We start from the raw sequence: 18,523 nt of genomic DNA, 5'->3' as shown, positions 1-18,523 counted from the left end.
CCCCCCCCCCCCCCCCCCCCCCCCCCCCCCCCCCCCCCCACAAGACCTTACTTAGTCACCAGCCTCAGATAGAAAGGATTGACATCCTCTTCATTCTCTCCCTGTGCTTTCTGGCTTCTCCAGAGAAGGAGCAGGCAGGATCTACTTCCTGTAGGAAAATAAGTTTTGCTGTACTCAAATGCTTTACTTCCCCTTTTCCTAAAAGTCTACCAAACTTTTGGTTGATGCTTCTGTTTCCAACCATTAGTGCTATGGTTTCTTACAAGGACTTAGTGACTTTGTAGCATCAACACAATGACATATCAGGGCATTTTAGTAATTTGTTAGTCAAACAAAGTCACCACTGATCTTGAGGAAGTCTGTGGTATTCAGTATTGAGGAAAAACTGCTTTAAAGGAACATTTTTACTGGGTGTTTTCCTTTCTTGCCCTTTATGGACACTGGACAATATGTGAGGATATTTTTGGATTGTCATATGTTGAGACAGAGATGCTACAGGCATCTATGAGTCAAAACCAAAGACAGAGAGATAAGCATCCTACAAAGGATGGGGTAGTCCCCACAGCCAATTGTGCCTAGACCTAGTTGCTGTTCTAAAGAGTGATGCATTTTCTCAGGAGCTTTCTATAACTTCCTTACTTGATTCTTGAAATCCACTTTGTTATTTTCTTCCACTTCACAGAATTGGGCAGTGAGCTGAGGGACCCACACATGCTTGGCAACTGAGCTCCATCCCAGCTTTAGCTCTGGTTTTACATTTTTTCAAGATTGAAAGCTCTTATCTGGAGTGTTCTCTGTCCTTGGCCTCCCCAGTAGCTGGGAGACAGGCCTGCTCTAGTGGGCTTGGTTGTTACCTCAGTCTGTTCATAGTTTCTATTGAGTGTCTAAACATTTCTAGGGTTTCACTGGGAACATAGAGAGTGATGAACCAAGAAGGGAAGGGTCTCATGCATATTTGTTTAAATGTCAAGTGACTTCGGTCTTTATAGTGATCATGCTAGTAGTCTATGAAACTGGCATTGGTAAGATCAGGAATAAAAATAAAACTTTAATCATCCAAAATATGCAGAAATTTATAAAATAATAGAAACAGCAGTGTTGGCTTTAGAAACCTCCTTCCTGCTAGTGCCTCACGTGCCCTATTGCTAGCTGGTACCTTCCTCATATGGCTCTTTAATGGGCCTTTTCTCTGTCTCTTGGGTATCAACATGGTCACTGTCATAATTATCTCATTATTATTACAGTCATGGTTATAGACTGTTCACCAAGGGACTTGTTAAAACCACAGTTCTAGGCCCCATCTCCAGGCTGTTTAGCATATTAACTCTAGGACTAGACTTCAAACACAGACTTTGAAAAACATGATTTCGGTTCAAGGATGAATACCATCTTAGAGTGAAATGATAGAATAAAAAAGTATTCTAAGCAAATGGTACTAGAAAGCAAGCAGGAATTGCTACTCTAATATAGACAAACAAGTCTTGAAACTAAAACCTATCAGAAGAGATAAAGGAGGAAACTTCATTCTAATCAAGAGACAATTAACCCAGAAGACATTACAATCCTAAGCATAAACACACCAAACTCTGGCACACCCAATTTAATAGAAAACATACTATTAGACTTCAAGGCACCAACTAAGCTGAATTCAATTTCTCTTCTCCCCAGGAGTTAGGCCATTTGGACAAAAATAAATGGAGATACATTGGAATTAGGTTATATTATATATTAAATAGACTTAAGACATATCTATAGGTTATTCCACCCAAACACCAATGAATATACATTCTACTCAGCCACACATGGGAATTTGTCTAATATAGACCACATACTGGGGGATGAAACAAATTTATACAACTACAAAGAACTGAAATAAATAACTCTATGTGTGTTATATGACCATAGTTTAGTAAAGCTTAAAGTCACAAAATAATCTATAGAAACTATATAAACTCATAGATATTAACACATTACTGAATGATGAATGGGTCAAAAATCAATATATAAATAAAAATTCTTGGAATTAAATGAAAACGACAACATAACACAATAAAGCCTATGGGAAACATTAACAGTAATCCTAAGAAGAAAATGTGCCTACATTTTAAGTATATGCATTAAAAAGTTAGAAACTACTTAAATAAATGACCTAAAGATGCAACTCAAGATTGTAGAAAAACAAGAACAAACCAGGTCTAGTACATGGCAAGAAATAATAAAACTTAGAACAGAAATTAATTAAATAGAAGCAAAACCACTATATAATTAATCAATAAATCGAAGAGCTTTTTCTTTAAAAAGATAAACACAATCAAAATACCTTTAGCATACACGCACACCACACACACACACACACACACACACACACACACACACACACACACACATATCCCGAAATGAAAAGAATCAGATATATACGGGGAAACATTATAACAGACACCAGGGATATATAGTGTAAGATAATACTTTAAAAAACTATACTACTTTAAATTAGAAAACATAAACAAGACCAGAAAAAAACCAATGAAATAATCCCTAATGATACTCAGCTATACTTGTTGACCAGAGCGTAATATAACCATCATCAGAGAAGCTTTATCCAGCAACTGATGGAGGCAGAAACAGATACCTGCAGCCAAGCATTAGGGAGAGCATGGGGAATACTGCAGAAGAGGGGAAGAAAGGGTGGTAGGAGCCAGAAGGGTCAAGAACACCACAAGAATATCCACAGTATCAACTAACCATGGTTCATAGGGGATCACACAGACTGAACCTACACTCAGGTATGAGTTTGGGCTAGGTCCTCTACATGCATATTATTGTTGTGTAGCTCCGTGTTCCTGTGGGATTCCTATAGAGGCTGTCTCTGACTCTTTTCCTTGCTTTTGATTAGTATTGATTATAAATTATATTATTGGTTATAAATTGTCTAAGAAGGTCTGGTAGAATTCTTTTGTGGGTCCATCTTGGCCCAGGCTTTTCAGGGGTGTGGGGGTGGGAGATGGGGGATGGAGGATGGGTTGCCTCGTCTAGCCTTAATATAAGGGGATGTGTCTAGTCCTATTACAACCTGGTATGTTTGGTTGATGTCCCTGGGAGGCCTGCCTTTTTCTATAGAGAAATGGAAGAGGAATAGACCTGGGGAAGAGGGGAATATGGGAGTAAGACTGGGAGGAGAGAAGAAAGTTTCTCAACTGTGGTTGGTATGTAATATATGAGAGAAGAATTTATTAAAAAATGCACACACAAAAAAATTAGAAAACATAAAAGGAATGGATGAATGTTTAGCTTCATCCAAATCACCAAAGTTAAACCAGGAAGAAACCAACACCCTAATCAGACCATAACAAGTAAGGAGACTGAAACAGCATTAAAAAATGCCTTCTGGGAAAAATACAATATAAAACAAAACAAAACTACCCAGGTCTAAATGGACCCTCAAAAGAATTCTATGAGACCTTCATAGAAGATTTATAATCAATACTTATTTTATTAAAAAAAGAAGTAGAAAGAATACTTTCAGACTTTTTCTATGAAGCCAGTATTACTCCAATAAGAAACCAAGTTAAAAACAACAGTAAGCCAAAACCAATATACCTGATGGATGTAGATTTAAAAAATATTCTATAAAATACTTGGAAACCAAATATAGATATTTAATCAAAAGATCAACCTCTATGATGAAGTTGGCTTTCATCAACTTTCTGTATCAGGAGATGCAGAGATGGTTTAGCATATATAAATCAATAAATGTAATAAATCATAGAAATGGACTTAAAGATAATAGTCACATAATCATATCAATAGATGCAAAAAAGGCTGGTGATAGAATCGAACATGTCTACATGATAAAAGTTCTGAAGAGAATAGGACTGAAGGGACCATGCAGAGTAATAAATGCTAAATAAAATATGACAAATCCACAGTCAGATCATTCCAAATGGAAAAAAAAAAACATGAAACAATCCTTCTAAAATTAGGAATGAGATAGGGCTGTCATTATCCCTACCCTTCTTGCCAATATAACACTTGAAGCACTAGCTACAGCAATAAGTTAAGAGAAGAAAATTAAAGGGACACAAATAGAAAGCTCAAAAGTCAAGTTATTCGATCTGCAGACGATGGCATTCATTATACATGTGAGATTCCAAAAATTCCACACTAAACTTTTAGACATGATCAAAAATTTCAGCAAACTGAAAGGGTACCAAATCAGCTTACAAAAATAAGCAGGCTTTTCTCTACACTGACAAATGCTTTAAGAAAAAATAATGGACACATTACCACTAAAGATGGCTTCAAACATATGTAGGAATAAACCTAATCAAAGTGGTTAGACCTGTACAATGAAAACTATTAAATATCTGCAAACAAAGATTGATCAAGATTATAAGACAGAAAGACCTTCAACTCTTCAGAGAATGGTAGGGTTAATATTGTGATAATGGCTACCTTACCAAGAACAGTTTATAGATCCAATGAAATTCCAATACTAGTCCTCAGGACATTCTTAACAAAAATAGGAAAAAATCTTAGTATTCATATGGAAACACAAAGGACCCCAGATAGCAAATCAATCCTGAACAAAAGGAACAATGCTGGAGGCTAGCCATACCACATTTCTCGAGCTATCTTATAGAGCTATGGTGATAAAAATAGTGTGGTATTAACATAAAACAGACATTTAGATCAATGGAACAAAATAGAAGGCCAAAAGCATAGGAGTCCACAAAATTATAGCTAATGAAAGCTAACCAAAATATGGTGTTGGGGCAATTGGATGTCCACACATACAACAATAAACTGGACTGATAGCAATCACCCTGCACAAAAATCTACTCCAAATGGGTCAAAGTTCAATATGAAACCTGAAATGCTGAAATCAGAAGAAAATATACCTACCAGATATAAGAACTACCAGATATAAGAACTTTATGAACAGGATTCCATTAATTGTTGGAAATTAAGACCAACAATTGACAAATGGGACCCCATAAAACGACATTGCTTCTCTACAGCAGAGGAAATACTTGAGTAAATGGGAAACCCACATAATGAGCACATTTGCTAGCTATATATCTGATAAGAGGATTAATATTCAGAACGTGCAAAGAACTCAGAAAATGAAGAATTGAGAAAGTAAATGACCCGATAAACAACACAGGCTACGGATCTGAATAGAGTTCTCAAAAGAAGAAACAGAAATGGCTAAGGAACACACAGGCTTTCAACATACTCTCCAGTCAGAGAAATGCAAATTCAAACTTCTCTCAGTGCTTGTCTCCTCCTCAGCCAGGATGGCTAAGATTAAGGAAACATTTGGCAACACATATTGGCAAGGTTGTGGGGAAAGGGAAACCCTCACTCATTGTTGGGCTAGCTACTCTGGAAATCAGTGTAGAAATTGCCTAAAAAGTTGGAATTGAATCTACCTATGACCTAGCTACATCATTTCTTGATAAGTATCAAAAGGACTCAATATCTTACCCCTAAGAATTCTTGTTCAGCCATGTTCATTCCTGCTGTATTTATGACAGAGGGAATGAAATCAACATAAATGTTCTTCAGCTGCTGGACAATCAAGTATAGTATATGTATACACTGGAACTCTATTCAGCTCAGAAGTAAAATAAAATTATGAAATTTAAAGGTTAATAGATGGAACTGGAACTGAAATCTATACTGAATTGAGGGGACCGGATCCAGATAGATTTGAATATATGACCTGACATTTCTGAAGATGCTAGGGAAATAGGGAGGAGCCCAGGGGAAGAGTGACAGATGGAGCTTTAGAGAGCAGAGCAGGAAGAAACAGTGCTATGAAGCAGGTAATGGGAAAATGGAGGTGGAACAGAAGGGGGGTGATATAGGAGGAAAGAGAAGAAGCAGAGAGATGTTTGATAAGGCCATAAGGTAGCATACAGTTTAGTACTTAAAAGTGTTTGTGTGTGTGTGTGTGTGTGTGTGTTTTAAATGGTGTTAGGGCAGATGGGGTAATGATATTGCTCACAAGAGTCCTGTACTATCTAACAAAAATCTAGTTCCAGGAATGAGAAACTTCCCATTGAGTTGTTTATTAGAGTAGTACTTGTGTTTTCCAACACCACATCTGCTATTGGTATTGCCTTAACTCTTGGTTTCCTTCCAGAAGCTGACTGTAAGATGCTGTGCTGAAGGTAGCCCACACTTCAGATAGAGGACTTTTAGGAGTTGAGCTGGAACAGATATTGAAGCCATGTCTCAGAGGTCTAGCTCTATAGCATCCAAAGGTCCTGCAAGTTCCCAAGGGAGAGGAGCTGTCTGTAGTAGTCTAACCTAGCTGTAAAGCCTATGTATACTGGCAATGATCAGCTCAGCAAAATATCTGCATGGTGTGATCTTGGCACCTTTATCTTGAGGATAACCATCAGCTGTCTAATTGGACTCAATAGGAAAAGATTCATGCCTAGTACTATAATCTAGCCAGCTACCTATAGCTGGAGAGATCACAGACCTGTCACAAGAACCTACTACTTCTATTTTCCAAAACTAATATAAATTATAACTATATTAAAATGACATCTTATCTTTAAACCCATAGACAATTATAGCTCTCATCTCCCATCAGCACACATTGATCTGTATAAGGATTCAAGTTAGTGAAACTTCAGAAGATAATGGGCTGTAGGTTGCCCATTCTATATTTTTATATCAGCAACACAATCCCTATATCTAATGCTCAGGGGAAAATCACAGAAGTGGGGACATAAATGTGGTAAGAGTCAGAGGCCCAGAATGTCTCTTGTTAGATAATGTCCCCTCTCATTCCAGGAACAAGACACCCATGAAATCTCAACAATATGATTGCTTGAAAAAAGAATAGGATAATGACAATCCTAGATATGTCAATGTGGATGGGGAATTGCATATGAGCTAACGTCCAGATGAATGTTCAATAGCTGCTCACAGAGGGAGAAATAATTTCTTTTAGAGACAAGCTCCTACATGGAATGTCCAATCCCAAGTGGTCAGCTCTGGACAGGCGCTTAGAAGCAATGGTAAATGGATTTCAGTTGTGTGTGATGAACAAGCCAGTAAGTAGCACTCCTGCAAGACTTCTGTTTCAGCTCCTGCCTTGTTTAAGTTTCTTATCCTGGATTCCCTCAGTGATAGACTGTTACCTGGAAGTTTAAGATAAAAGAGAACCTTTTCTCCCCAAATTGCTTTTGACCATGGTGTTTTATCACAGTAATAGAAACCCTAAGACAACTTCTAAGAGGCTACCTGGAGACTGAGCGAGACGTCTCTCTCACGCTCAAGTTTCTTATTTCTTGACCCCGATAATCAAGGTTTTAGATGTCAAGGTATAGTAGTTGATTTGTGGAAATGAAGCTAGCTAGTATTTGCATGTTAGTAACTTCACATCCATTGAAATTCAGATTAGTAATAAAAATTCTGTATATAGAAAGTATAATAATGATGCAAGAAGAAAATAAGTCAGAAATTGAGCTTCTTCAAGTAAGAAACATTTGAAAATTAAATTTTAGGTTTAGGCTGATATTTGCCTGCACATGATTTTAGCTTGCATGGAGAAGGTAGAAGACATCCACAAATGCCGAATAGGATAGCGAACAAACTATGACTCAAATCCACCCCTTTGCTTTCTGGACGTAGTGGTATACAGCTTTAATCCTCTCATCTCCCAAGTGCTGTGTGAAGAGTGTAGTTCACCTATTTTCTTCACAACTAAAGAAAACAGGTACCTTTAACTTTACCTCCAATCATGACTGAACGCGTTATGCATTTGCTTGTCTGAAGGACTTTGGGATTGATTTTTCATATCATATCTTCATCCTTTGTTTAAGATCTAGTGCTTACCCTTTCATTGCTTGGATCAAAGTGTGCCCTGTAAGTTAACGGTCTGGCCGTGCTCTTCTGATCTCGTCAAAGAAAGGCCAGGTGCTTGCAATGGCCCAGTGTCTTCATGTATTTTCCTCTTTGTGTGAAGTTCTTCCTTCAGAAGGACCCCACTGTCTTCAAGTGCCACCTCGGTCTCTCTTTTGCTGACAGTCCTATGTACTGTAGCAGCCCTCCACACTCCCGTCCCATGGTTCTTTTCTCAAGTGCCCCACTTTCCATTTCCCCATTGCATGCATCACCCTTCATGTGTGCTCATGTGATTGTCATGCTTCCTCCCCAGGTTACTGCCCATGAGCTAATGAAGTGTGACTCAAACCCAGTTCTTTGCTTACTTTTATATTACCTATCGAGTGGGATGCAATTGGTTAGGTATGGTGGTATGTGGCTTTATTCTCAGTATTCAACAGGCAAAGACAGGAGGATCTCTTTGATTTTAAGGCCAACCTGGTCTACATAAGGAGTTTGAAGCCAGCCTGGACTACACAGTGAAACCCTGTCTTAAAGAAAAGAAAAAATGAATATGCTCTGTGTTCTTAAGTAGTTAGAAAAAATTTCACAAAATATTATTTCATAACACTTTAGAATTATGTAAAATCCCTATTCAATATCTATCAGTACTTTGTTGGACAGTTCCAACTGATCAATGCCTGTAGTCTATGTCTGTAACTGTGAATGACATTTGAATATAGCCACTGCCCTGCACACAAAGCTCAGAGTCTGTCCTATACTTAATTCTTTGCAAAGAAAGCCTTCCAGTTCTTGCTTTAGAGTGAAAGGTCTGTTAGGTCCAGGTATGGTGACTGTGTTATCAAATTATACAACTTATTCTGAAAATATTTGCACTGTATAAATATGTTAAAGCATTATGCTACTCTCCCCCTGAGCTGATGTATTGACTATGTCACTTGCAAACTTTTCTCAGGTCTTAAATAATGAACTCATGTGTTTAAAAATGAGAAACACAATAACTTCCTAATGATTATATGCTTCCATTTAACTGAACATTTCTGTTGAACAATTTTTGCTTTTAAAAACAGGTTACCTGCATTTAAAAATGTAACGAAGGTTAAATTCTGATCTTGACATGCAGTGATTTTAATCAGCATTCATTTGAAAAACTATTCAGTGGCATTAACAAAGCATGCTTATTTAACATGCATGAATTCATGGGCAGTGGGTGTACCTAATGTCATGGCATTTTTATAACCTCAGAAAATAAAAAGCAGGGATACAGAATTCCCCACCATAGAAGCCTTTGTATGTGTTTTCTTTGCCTACTGAAAGTGAGGAATGGAAAGGCGAGTTGGGTGTGAAAAGTTGACTTTGTGAAGTTAATTATAGACATAGGTTCCAACTGATAAACCAGATACACATGATCTGGACAGGCCAGGCCTCTCTGGTTCTCTTTGGTGGTATAAGGTCAAATGCTCACTTGGTTTCATTTGTTTTAGGTGACCCGGTAGCAGACACAGAAGTGTTTTGACCCTGAGGGGCATCGGGATGCAGAGCTGTGCTGTGTGGATTACCAGACTAGTGAGAACTCACCTTGGCACTTACTCAGAAGTTCATAGCTGCAATTTGTGCAACATGGAAAGTGGCATTTATGTGACTGTCCCTGTTTCTCTGCTTTGTGATCGCATCACACTGACTACAGCTATAGGTGGCCACTCAACTGATGTGTTACCTGGAGCTCAAAAGGAGCCCAGCACAAGAAATGCTGGAGGAGACATCAGAGGTGCCAGCGTGGAGCAGCTTTGGCAGAATCTGGATTTTCTCTTTCTCCTTTTCTCAAGGAAAATGGACAGGAAGTACAACGTGACCCAAGCTGTTCCTCTTTTAAATGTGTCCTTTAGCCATTATGCAGAAGGCAGGAAGGATGTCTAAATCACAGGAGATTTGGCTCACATACGTATGTTCTAGATTAAAGAACTCGAATTATCTGGTGCAGGAAATTAATTTTATGAACCTCGGAGAATGGAAGGACTCATTGGGTTACTACGTGCACATTTGTATTTTTTACTTTTGATAATTTAACATGTTTCTTCTTAGTTCCATTCCTACATTAGCAGAGATGCAGCAGAGGCTTTTTAACCCTGGTACTCTGGTGGCTGAGTTCTAAGGAAAGCATGGTAGTACTGGAGTTTTATAACCAAAGCTTTATCATGACATATTCACAAAGGACCATAAACCTGTTGGGATTTTATGGCTTACGGATCACGAAATAGGAAAATCATTTAAGACATAGGACGGTCTCTGTTTAGAGGAAGGGTGATTTCTTAGATTCACTTTATGACAATTCTATGGAAAAAATTTTTTTTTATCTCCCAGGAGTCTTTAAATGCTAACTATCCACCTTATCATTGATGTGAGCTTAACAGGGTCCCTTCTGTACCCATTTGTCAGCTTTCTTACGTCTTTAAATGTTAAGTAAAACCTCAGTCATTTTTCCACCTATTTCAGTGATTTCATAGATACTGACGTGCAGAAAGATAAGAAACAAAGACACTGGCCCAGGTTTGAAGTGAGATGTTATTCATGCACATGCATCTGTAATGTGGGATTGAGTGTATGTATTAAGAAATGTTGACAATACTGTCTGTCCTTTTGCAATTACAAGGAAACATCAGTTCCATTATATCGTCTACAGTGCTATCAATTATTTGATTTTATTCTTGCAGAAGAAGTGGAAATGGGTGCTACTTGTTTATTGGTTAAACGTTGGCTTGAATTTGACTGACTGGGTGCCTATCAGAATGGTTATTCTCATATGACTAAGTAAAATATCACTCTGTGGATGGCATATAAGATCTTGTGATTATTTACTTGGTATCTCAAGATTTTGTGTTCGTGACACAAGCTTGCAAATGTTCCTTTAGACATAAATATGAAATTGGGTTACTTTAAATTTAACTCGGGGATAGGACTAATGTAGGTCATTACTTTTAAGATTTGCATCTTAGAAAAGGGGTGTTGAGAACCCAGTAAGGCTTGGATAGATTCTTGATGTCCTGTGTGTCCTCTGCTGTCACAAGCATAAGCCTTCCCATTGTTAAAGAGCTTTAGAAAGGTAAGGAGACTTTGCAGTACATGAAACACCGTGTTAGTTTGTAACCCTCACATTTGATCTTGTACCAGAAAGCAGAATAAGTGATAAAGACACTATTTTACCTTGGGGAACGTTTTTTAGGGACTAAACTATTTCCAGGGAATAAATGCTCCATTAGAGAAAATGGAAGGTCTGGAAAGAGCTATTCCATCCATTATTTCTTCAGTGTGCTTTTTATGTAGTTCCAAAGTGAGCCCTGAACTGGGGCTTTGAGGCTCATCCTAATGTTATCATTCCCCTTTCTATAGGAAAGGTGGTAGGAGACATTTCTGTGTTTCCACAGAATTTAGAATCAAGTTTCGGAGGGAGTGATGCAGCTTTCAATCAATTACCCTTCAGGCAGAGCTTAAGGGTTTTCTGTTTTTGTTTTTAGAAATTTAAAACACACAGCTGCCCATCCAGTGATATACATGAAGCCCAGTTTAACAAAACCAGTGACCAGTGTGATTATACAGCTGTCCCTCATGTCCAGATGTCACATTCCATGTGAATGGAACATCATCACCTGTACTTGGAAAAGAAATAGCATTAAGTTCAACAAATCTAACCCACCCTGTGATTGTCTCCACTTACTCTGACAGTTTCTTCATCCCTATACAAATGATTCCTGGGAGATCTTTATGAATATTTCCATTTTATTGAGGAGGATTTTCAGATCTATCGATATTGGACTTGGTCAATATCGATACTTCTTGTATCGAAAGTAAGACAATGAGGGGCCGTGATAAAATACAGAAAATTTCTTTGAGAACTTTTAAAATATCACAGATTGTTCCACATGGCAACCGTCATAGGCATGGATTAGCTTTTGCATCTGGCTGTCTGTGGTCATGTTTGTACCTGTGTTAAAAGTGTTTGCAATCGGTGCCTGTATACTTTGTTACCATCTAAAAAGTGTCAATATCCTGAAAGTGATAAACTGCTAACATTTAAAAAGTGAGACAATTATTCATAGCTGATTTTCTCCTTGAGGTGAAGTAACTATTCTTTGTTAGTTAAAGGCAATTGTTAGTTTGAGAGAGTATTACACATACTGAATTACCATGTGGTTATGCTTGGCTAGAGGCTGCCTGGAAGATTACATGGACTAATGTAATCTGGCCAGTTACCAGGAGCTTTGGGCAGAACCTAGCATATGCTGGTTGCATACGTGTTAATAGGTAGGCTTCTCCTCTGTCTACATTCATCATTGCATAGCCAGCTTCCTTCTGCATTTTTGCATATCCTCTTACATTTTCCACCATGAGAAAGTGCTGCTATGCAAGACTGAAGCCCAGCTCCTGAAACGGCAATAAGACCAAGCTTAGTACCAATGTCTGTTTCTCAAATGGCCTTTACAGAGCTGGGAGCTCACTCTGCATGTTAAGTGTGGACTATCAGGGGGCCTCAGAAATAAGGATGAAGCCAATGCCATGCTCAGGACTACTTCTACCATATAGCACCTCTCTGAAATCAGAGACACACTATTCAGAGCTGCATGTCAAGTATGTGGACTATTATACACTAGAGGCTGGCAAGCTGAGACTCATGGGTCACATCTGGCTGGCTTATTTGTGTAAACACAAAATTATCAAACCCATCCACATCCATTTTTTATATATTATCCCTGGATACTGCTGCCCTGCAAAAGCAGAATAAACTGTCTGTGGCAAATATTTTATGATATTCAATGTCTAAAACATCCACTCTCTGGCTCATTGCAGAAGCAGCTTTCCAGTTCTTGTTATATGTAACACAAAGGCATGACCCTTCAAGTCGAGTTCCCCAGAACAGTGCAGGATAGTAGCAAAAGGCTCAAGTGCTGCGGGCAAACAAAATGCTTTGAATAATGCTTCTGCTCTTTATTCCTAAGGTTTTTTTTATTAATTATTTTATTTATTTACATTTCAAATGTGTTCCCCTTCCCAGTCCCCTCTCCATAAACCCCACCCCATACCCCCTCCACTTTACTTCTAAGAGGGTGATCCCTTACTTATCCATCCACTCCCACCTCACCCCTCTAGTATCCCACTTGTCTGGGGAATCAAGCCTTCACAGGAACAAGTCCCACTAAGGCCAGACAAGGCAGTCCTCTGCTACATATGTAGCAGTGGCCATGGACCAGTCCATGTATGCCCTTTGGTTGGTGGCTTAGTCTCTGAGATCTTTGAGGGGCCCAGTTAGTTGATACTGTTGTTCTTCCTATGGGGAAGCCATCCCCTTCAGCTCCTTCACTCCTTCCCTTAACTCTTCTATAGGGATCCCCAAGCTCAGTTCAATGGTTGGCTATAAGTATCTACATCTGTGTCAGTCAGCGGCTGGTAGAACCTCTCATATTCCTAAGGTTTTATACTCCCTAAATCTCAAGTTTCTTGAAAGGAGAACAATGAGATTTCCCATCATCCACCTATCACCCTTCTGTCTTAAAGAATGGTTGAGATGAGGAAGTTTACAAAAGAAAGTGCCTTCTTTGTTGTGGCTATGGAGTCCAAAGCCATAGTGATGGCATCTGCAAAGCCTCAACACACTCTAAGGTGTAAGGAGCAGCAGATGCTTCACAATCAGGCCATATAGACATGGTGGCTCCTACTTTTAAATAACACACCCTCAAAGTAACTGATTTAGGCCTTTGGGAGCAAAGACTGACTCTGGAGGGAAAGGCCTCGATTCCTGTTTTGTGTGGTGGTATTAGATACTAAGTCTAAAGCCCTGAATGTACCAGGTGAGTGATCCACTGTTCTTTTTAAGAACCTAGTCAACTCTCAATACTCCATCTCACAACAAAATGGCAAACAAATTTCCACGTGTATTTTCATGTGGTTTTAGCCAAAAGGCTGAAACTTAATCAACCTACATTTAGAAGGAGGATATAAGCCATATTCAAACCACAGAAACCTCATAGTTTTTGTTAAAAAAAAATGGACCACAACTAACCATGGTAGTTAAAAACAAAAACAAAATCAAAATCAAAACAGACAAATCCTTACCTGATTTACTTCCTACAGACAGAAAACCACACAGCCCTTCTACAAAACTGAGGCCTGCTATCTAAAGGCTCACAGCTTACAGAAGTCTGGGCAAAAACATGATGAGACACCCCAGCATTCTCTCCTTCTGCCAAAGACAATTCAAACTTTGAGACAGTGAAGAAAGGGCAAGCTAGAGCAGTGGTTCTCAACCTGTGGGTCCACACTCCCTTGGGGGTTTGAACAACCCTTTCCCAGGGGTCGCTTAAGATCATCATAGAACACAGATATTTATCACAATTCATAATGCTAGCAAAATTACAGTTATGAAGTAGCAGTGAAAATAACTATGGTTGGGGTCACCACAATAAGAAGAACTGTATTAAAAGTTCACAGCGTTGGGAAGGGTGAGAACCACTGAGCTAGAGGGATAGCCCAGGCAGTAAGCCTGCCAATCTGTGAGAAAGGCTGGAGGGACAAAACTTATCCTGATTTGAGTCTGGACTGGGAATATGAGGCATAAACCAAGTACCGTCTCTGTTCTTTCAAGTTCACCCTTTAAAACTTCCACTTGGGTCCAGCTTCCTCATGAAAGGAAACAATCGTTTCAGGTTACAAAGTAATCTTGTAAACAGAAACTTTGAACAAAAGAGCCCTGTAAATAATGGATGAGCACTTACTGAAGTGAGTTGGGCAGTCCTCACAGTATTGATTCAGGGCTGTGAACAAAACAGGCTCTGCGAGCTCTTCCTTCAGTCTCTTCCTCTCCAGTTTGGAGCCATCAATATTCACAGCCCACTCTCGTGCCAGGAATATATAACTAGGCAGCCCTTGCCTTGTGTGTTGAGGCTTTTGCTCTCTGTAGAGCAGGTCTCTGACCCATCTTTAATCGTCACCTTTGATTCTTTTAATGAGGAGTTATCTAAATAGTTCAAGACACTGAATTATTAATTTAATAACTGTAATTAACCACCAGGAAATGGAAGTGAGCAAATGGACTTCAATCATTTAATTCAAAACCTGAAATCCTACCCTCACTCATGTAGATTTGGTTTCTGAAATCTCTTCTGCCTTCTTTGAATTTCATGTTTAGCCTGCCTCTCTCTCTCTCTCTCTCTCTCTGTCTCTCTCTCTCTCTTCCTCCCTCTCTCAGACACACACACACACACCCCCTCCACCCTCTCTTTCACCACCCACCCATCATCTACACTCACGTGCGCACACACACACACACACACACACACACACACACACACACCATGTTCTGTAGCCCACTTATAAACATAGAAAATAAAGTCTTGTTCTTCATATTTCAGCAGTATAACAACAGAAGAGAAAGCATTTAAGATGATCACCCATAGAGCTAGATCAGCTGATCATCTAGATTAACTTTTCTTCTAAACATGAGGAACTGAGTTTGAATCCTCAGAACCCATGTAAAAAGCATGTGTATGCATGTGCACATGCATGTGCTCACACACATACACATAGGTCACTTCTAGTTTCTCACACAAGAAAAGGAAATGCATAGGTTGGCTCAGTGGGGCCCAGAGATGAAACAAGAATCAAGGCCATGCTTTGGGATATTTAAATATTTATGAGTGCCATGTCTGACAGAAGACTGAAACTGACTCTTTATGTCACAGTAAAGAAACTGGGGCAGAGCCACCAGGTCTCAGTTGCGGAAAACTTACAACTATCAAAACTGTCAAAGTCAGAAAAGTTGGTATCAGATACTGGGGCACGCTGTTTCAATCACTGTCTCTCCTGATTCAGCGTAGAAGCACAGACAGTTGGGACCTGGACTGAGGACTTAAATCACCCTGCCTGAGTTTCCCAAGGGAAGTGACTCCCCTCACAGAGAGCTGATGCAGGTGTACAGGTGCCTTTGATGCAGCACCTGGGCCAGGTCAGACAGACTGAAGAAGACAGAGATTTACATGGGTTTGGGGAGGGGTTTCATTTCAATTCTGATTAGACACAAGATTCATCTGAGACCTCCCCCGTTTGAAACTCCATTCATCTTTCTGTGGTTCAAAGAGACCCATGACAGCTTCTCTTTTCATTTCTGATACAGCAGATGTGTAAAGGCAATGAGGGTAGGGTAGAGAGGGCTGTTGAGACTCAGAAGGCAAAGATTTCCAGTGATAAAATGTGTATAAAATTGACATGACCACTTAAACACCTCTCTCTCTCTCTCTCTCTCTCTCTCTCTCTCTCTCTCTCTCTCTCTCTCTCTCTCTTCCTCCCCCCACTCCACAAGCCTCATATGGAGTGGGATGGGATTATAGCTCATCTAGTAAAGTGCCTGTCATATAGGTATAAAGTCCTTGACTTTGATGCCCAATATACATATAAAAAAGCAGGGTGCAATGGTGTGCTTGTAAACCAGCACTGAGGAGGTAGAGACAGGAAGATCTCTAGGGTTTGTTGGTCGGTCAGTGTAGTGTACTCAGTGAGCTTAGGCCAAATAGACATGCCTGTGTCAAAAACTTGGACAGGGCTGGGGAGATGGCTCTGTGGTAAAGTACTTTCCTGATAATCATGAGGGCCTGAATTCAGACCTCAGTACATACATAAAGCCAGGCACTATGGTAGGTATCTATAACCTTAAAGGTGGGGGGTATTCAGAGACAGGTGGATCCTAAGTCTCACCAGCCAGCCAATTTACCTTGATTGCGAGATCTAGGTTCAGTGAGTGACCCTTTCTCAAAAAATAAGGTGGAAAGCTGTAGAAAACATCTAATATTGATTTCTGGCCACTTCACACATATGCAGGAAAAAGTGGACCACACACAGATATGGGCGCACATACACATAGAGTAGACCACACACAGACATGGGCACACATGCATACAAACTAAAAGTGGGTAGTTCTAAATAGACACATAAGATTTTTTTCCAGGCAAACATACACACACTTCACACCTCACATATAGCAAATCACACAGACCCCCAAAGATTCCCCAACTGGGAATTGTGTTTATTCCTCTTAGCAAGCTATTAGATTCCATATCCACAAAGCTTTTCAAAAGCATTAAGTGAGCCCTCCTCCCATCCAGGGAGGACATTTCATGTTTTTGGAACTTGATGGCCCTGTTTCTTGACAAATACCTTACAGCTATCACAAATGACATTGAGCCAGGTAAGTTACCTGTGCTCTCTGCTTCCCCTCCGTTCTAGCTTCCCTAGATGACCCTGTAGCTACTGACATCCTCAGCCCCATTCCTTGCTCATCCCCATTCCTTTGGGATTCACCACTAACCGCAGACTCACTTCCTACCAGGGACTCATTGTTGCCACCAAAGATGGTGACTTAGGTAGGATACTTTTGCTCTCCCTTCTCTCCTACTTTGCTCAAGCCATTCGTTTCATATTCAACCTTTAGGCCTTGCCTAGATATATCCCATATCCTATGGCCAGGTCCAGCCCAGTGAATACCCAGTAAATTTTCTGAGATAGAGTCTACCTGTAACCTCTTCTAATTCCCAAACTTAGCTTAAATCACATGTCTTTTTGCAGGCCCAATATAATCAGTCTTGGTTACATGATCCACCCTTCCATCCCCTATCAGTCTTGGTCCCACATATATGGTACCCTATATGTTTGCCAAGTCTAATCAGTGATTTCTTCCTTCATCCAAATTTCAGTCTTTTCCTGGTATCACAGATTGTGTCCAGGTAGCACTTTGAACCTGACCCAACTTGAATCCTCCCCCTCATCTCCAGACTTAGCCCTGGTTACGAGTCGTTTGCAAAGGTCCACTTTGATGAGCCTCCCTCCCTGTTACCCTAGCCACCTTGAACCATATACAACCCCTGTCTATAGCCCATTCACACATTTATACAAGAATCTACTCTGGTTAGTCCCTGGGATCTGTCCTAATGTATGATTCCTAGGCCTTGCCAAATAGCTTGCATGTGGCTTAAAATCTGATACCAGATATGCAACGAATGTAGTCCACATGCCCAAATCTTGTAAAAACAAAAGCAATAATGAAAGGCCAAGGTAGTGTATCTCCTCTCAAATCCACTAGTCATGTAGAAACATTCTCCAATGATAATTACCTTGATGATTGACCAACACAGAAATAAAAGAACAATATAAATATCTTCAAAGAATTCAAGAAGTTTAAAGAAGACACAAGTAATCCACTGAATTGAAAAAGAATAGCAATAAACCCTTAAATGATACCCAAGCAGACACAAATATATAGCTGAAGGAATGATGAAGATAGTCCAGGATTTTAAAGCTAAATTCAAATGAGAGATAAAAATGTCTAAGGGCACTGAAGCTGAAATGAAGATGAGCTGGAAATCTCAATGCCCAGTTAGAAAGTGCAGGAGAAAGCCTTACAAATGGAATGGATCAAGTAGAAGACATATTATTAGGAGTTGAAGATAAATTAGATGAATTAGACCTCACAAGCAAAGAATATGAAAACGCAGAGAGAGAGAGAGAGAGAGAGAGAGAGAGAGAGAGAGAGAGAGGGCGGAAGGGAGGGAGGGAGGGAGAGAGAGACAGAGAGGGAGAGAGAGAGCAAGAAAGAAACATGTAGCAGTCATGAGACCTC

General features: G+C 39.7%; 1 protein-coding gene across 1 annotated transcript in view; it reads left to right on the top strand.

The window, feature by feature from the left end:
* Window positions 1-10,699, top strand: part of Tafa4 (TAFA chemokine like family member 4) — a 204,261-nt gene extending 193,562 nt beyond the window's left edge. The window contains exon 6 of the mRNA XM_028773113.1: window positions 9,351-10,699. Coding sequence (XP_028628946.1) covers window positions 9,351-9,362 — 12 coding nt within the window. The 3' untranslated portion in view covers window positions 9,363-10,699. The remainder of the gene's footprint in view (window positions 1-9,350) is intronic.
* The last annotated feature ends 7,824 nt before the right edge of the window (window positions 10,700-18,523 follow it).

The sequence above is a fragment of the Grammomys surdaster genome, unplaced genomic scaffold (assembly GCF_004785775.1).
Source record: "Grammomys surdaster isolate TR1022 unplaced genomic scaffold, NIH_TR_1.0 220, whole genome shotgun sequence".
NCBI lineage: Eukaryota > Metazoa > Chordata > Mammalia > Rodentia > Muridae > Grammomys > Grammomys surdaster.
This window is presented reverse-complemented; position numbering and strand designations above follow the sequence as displayed.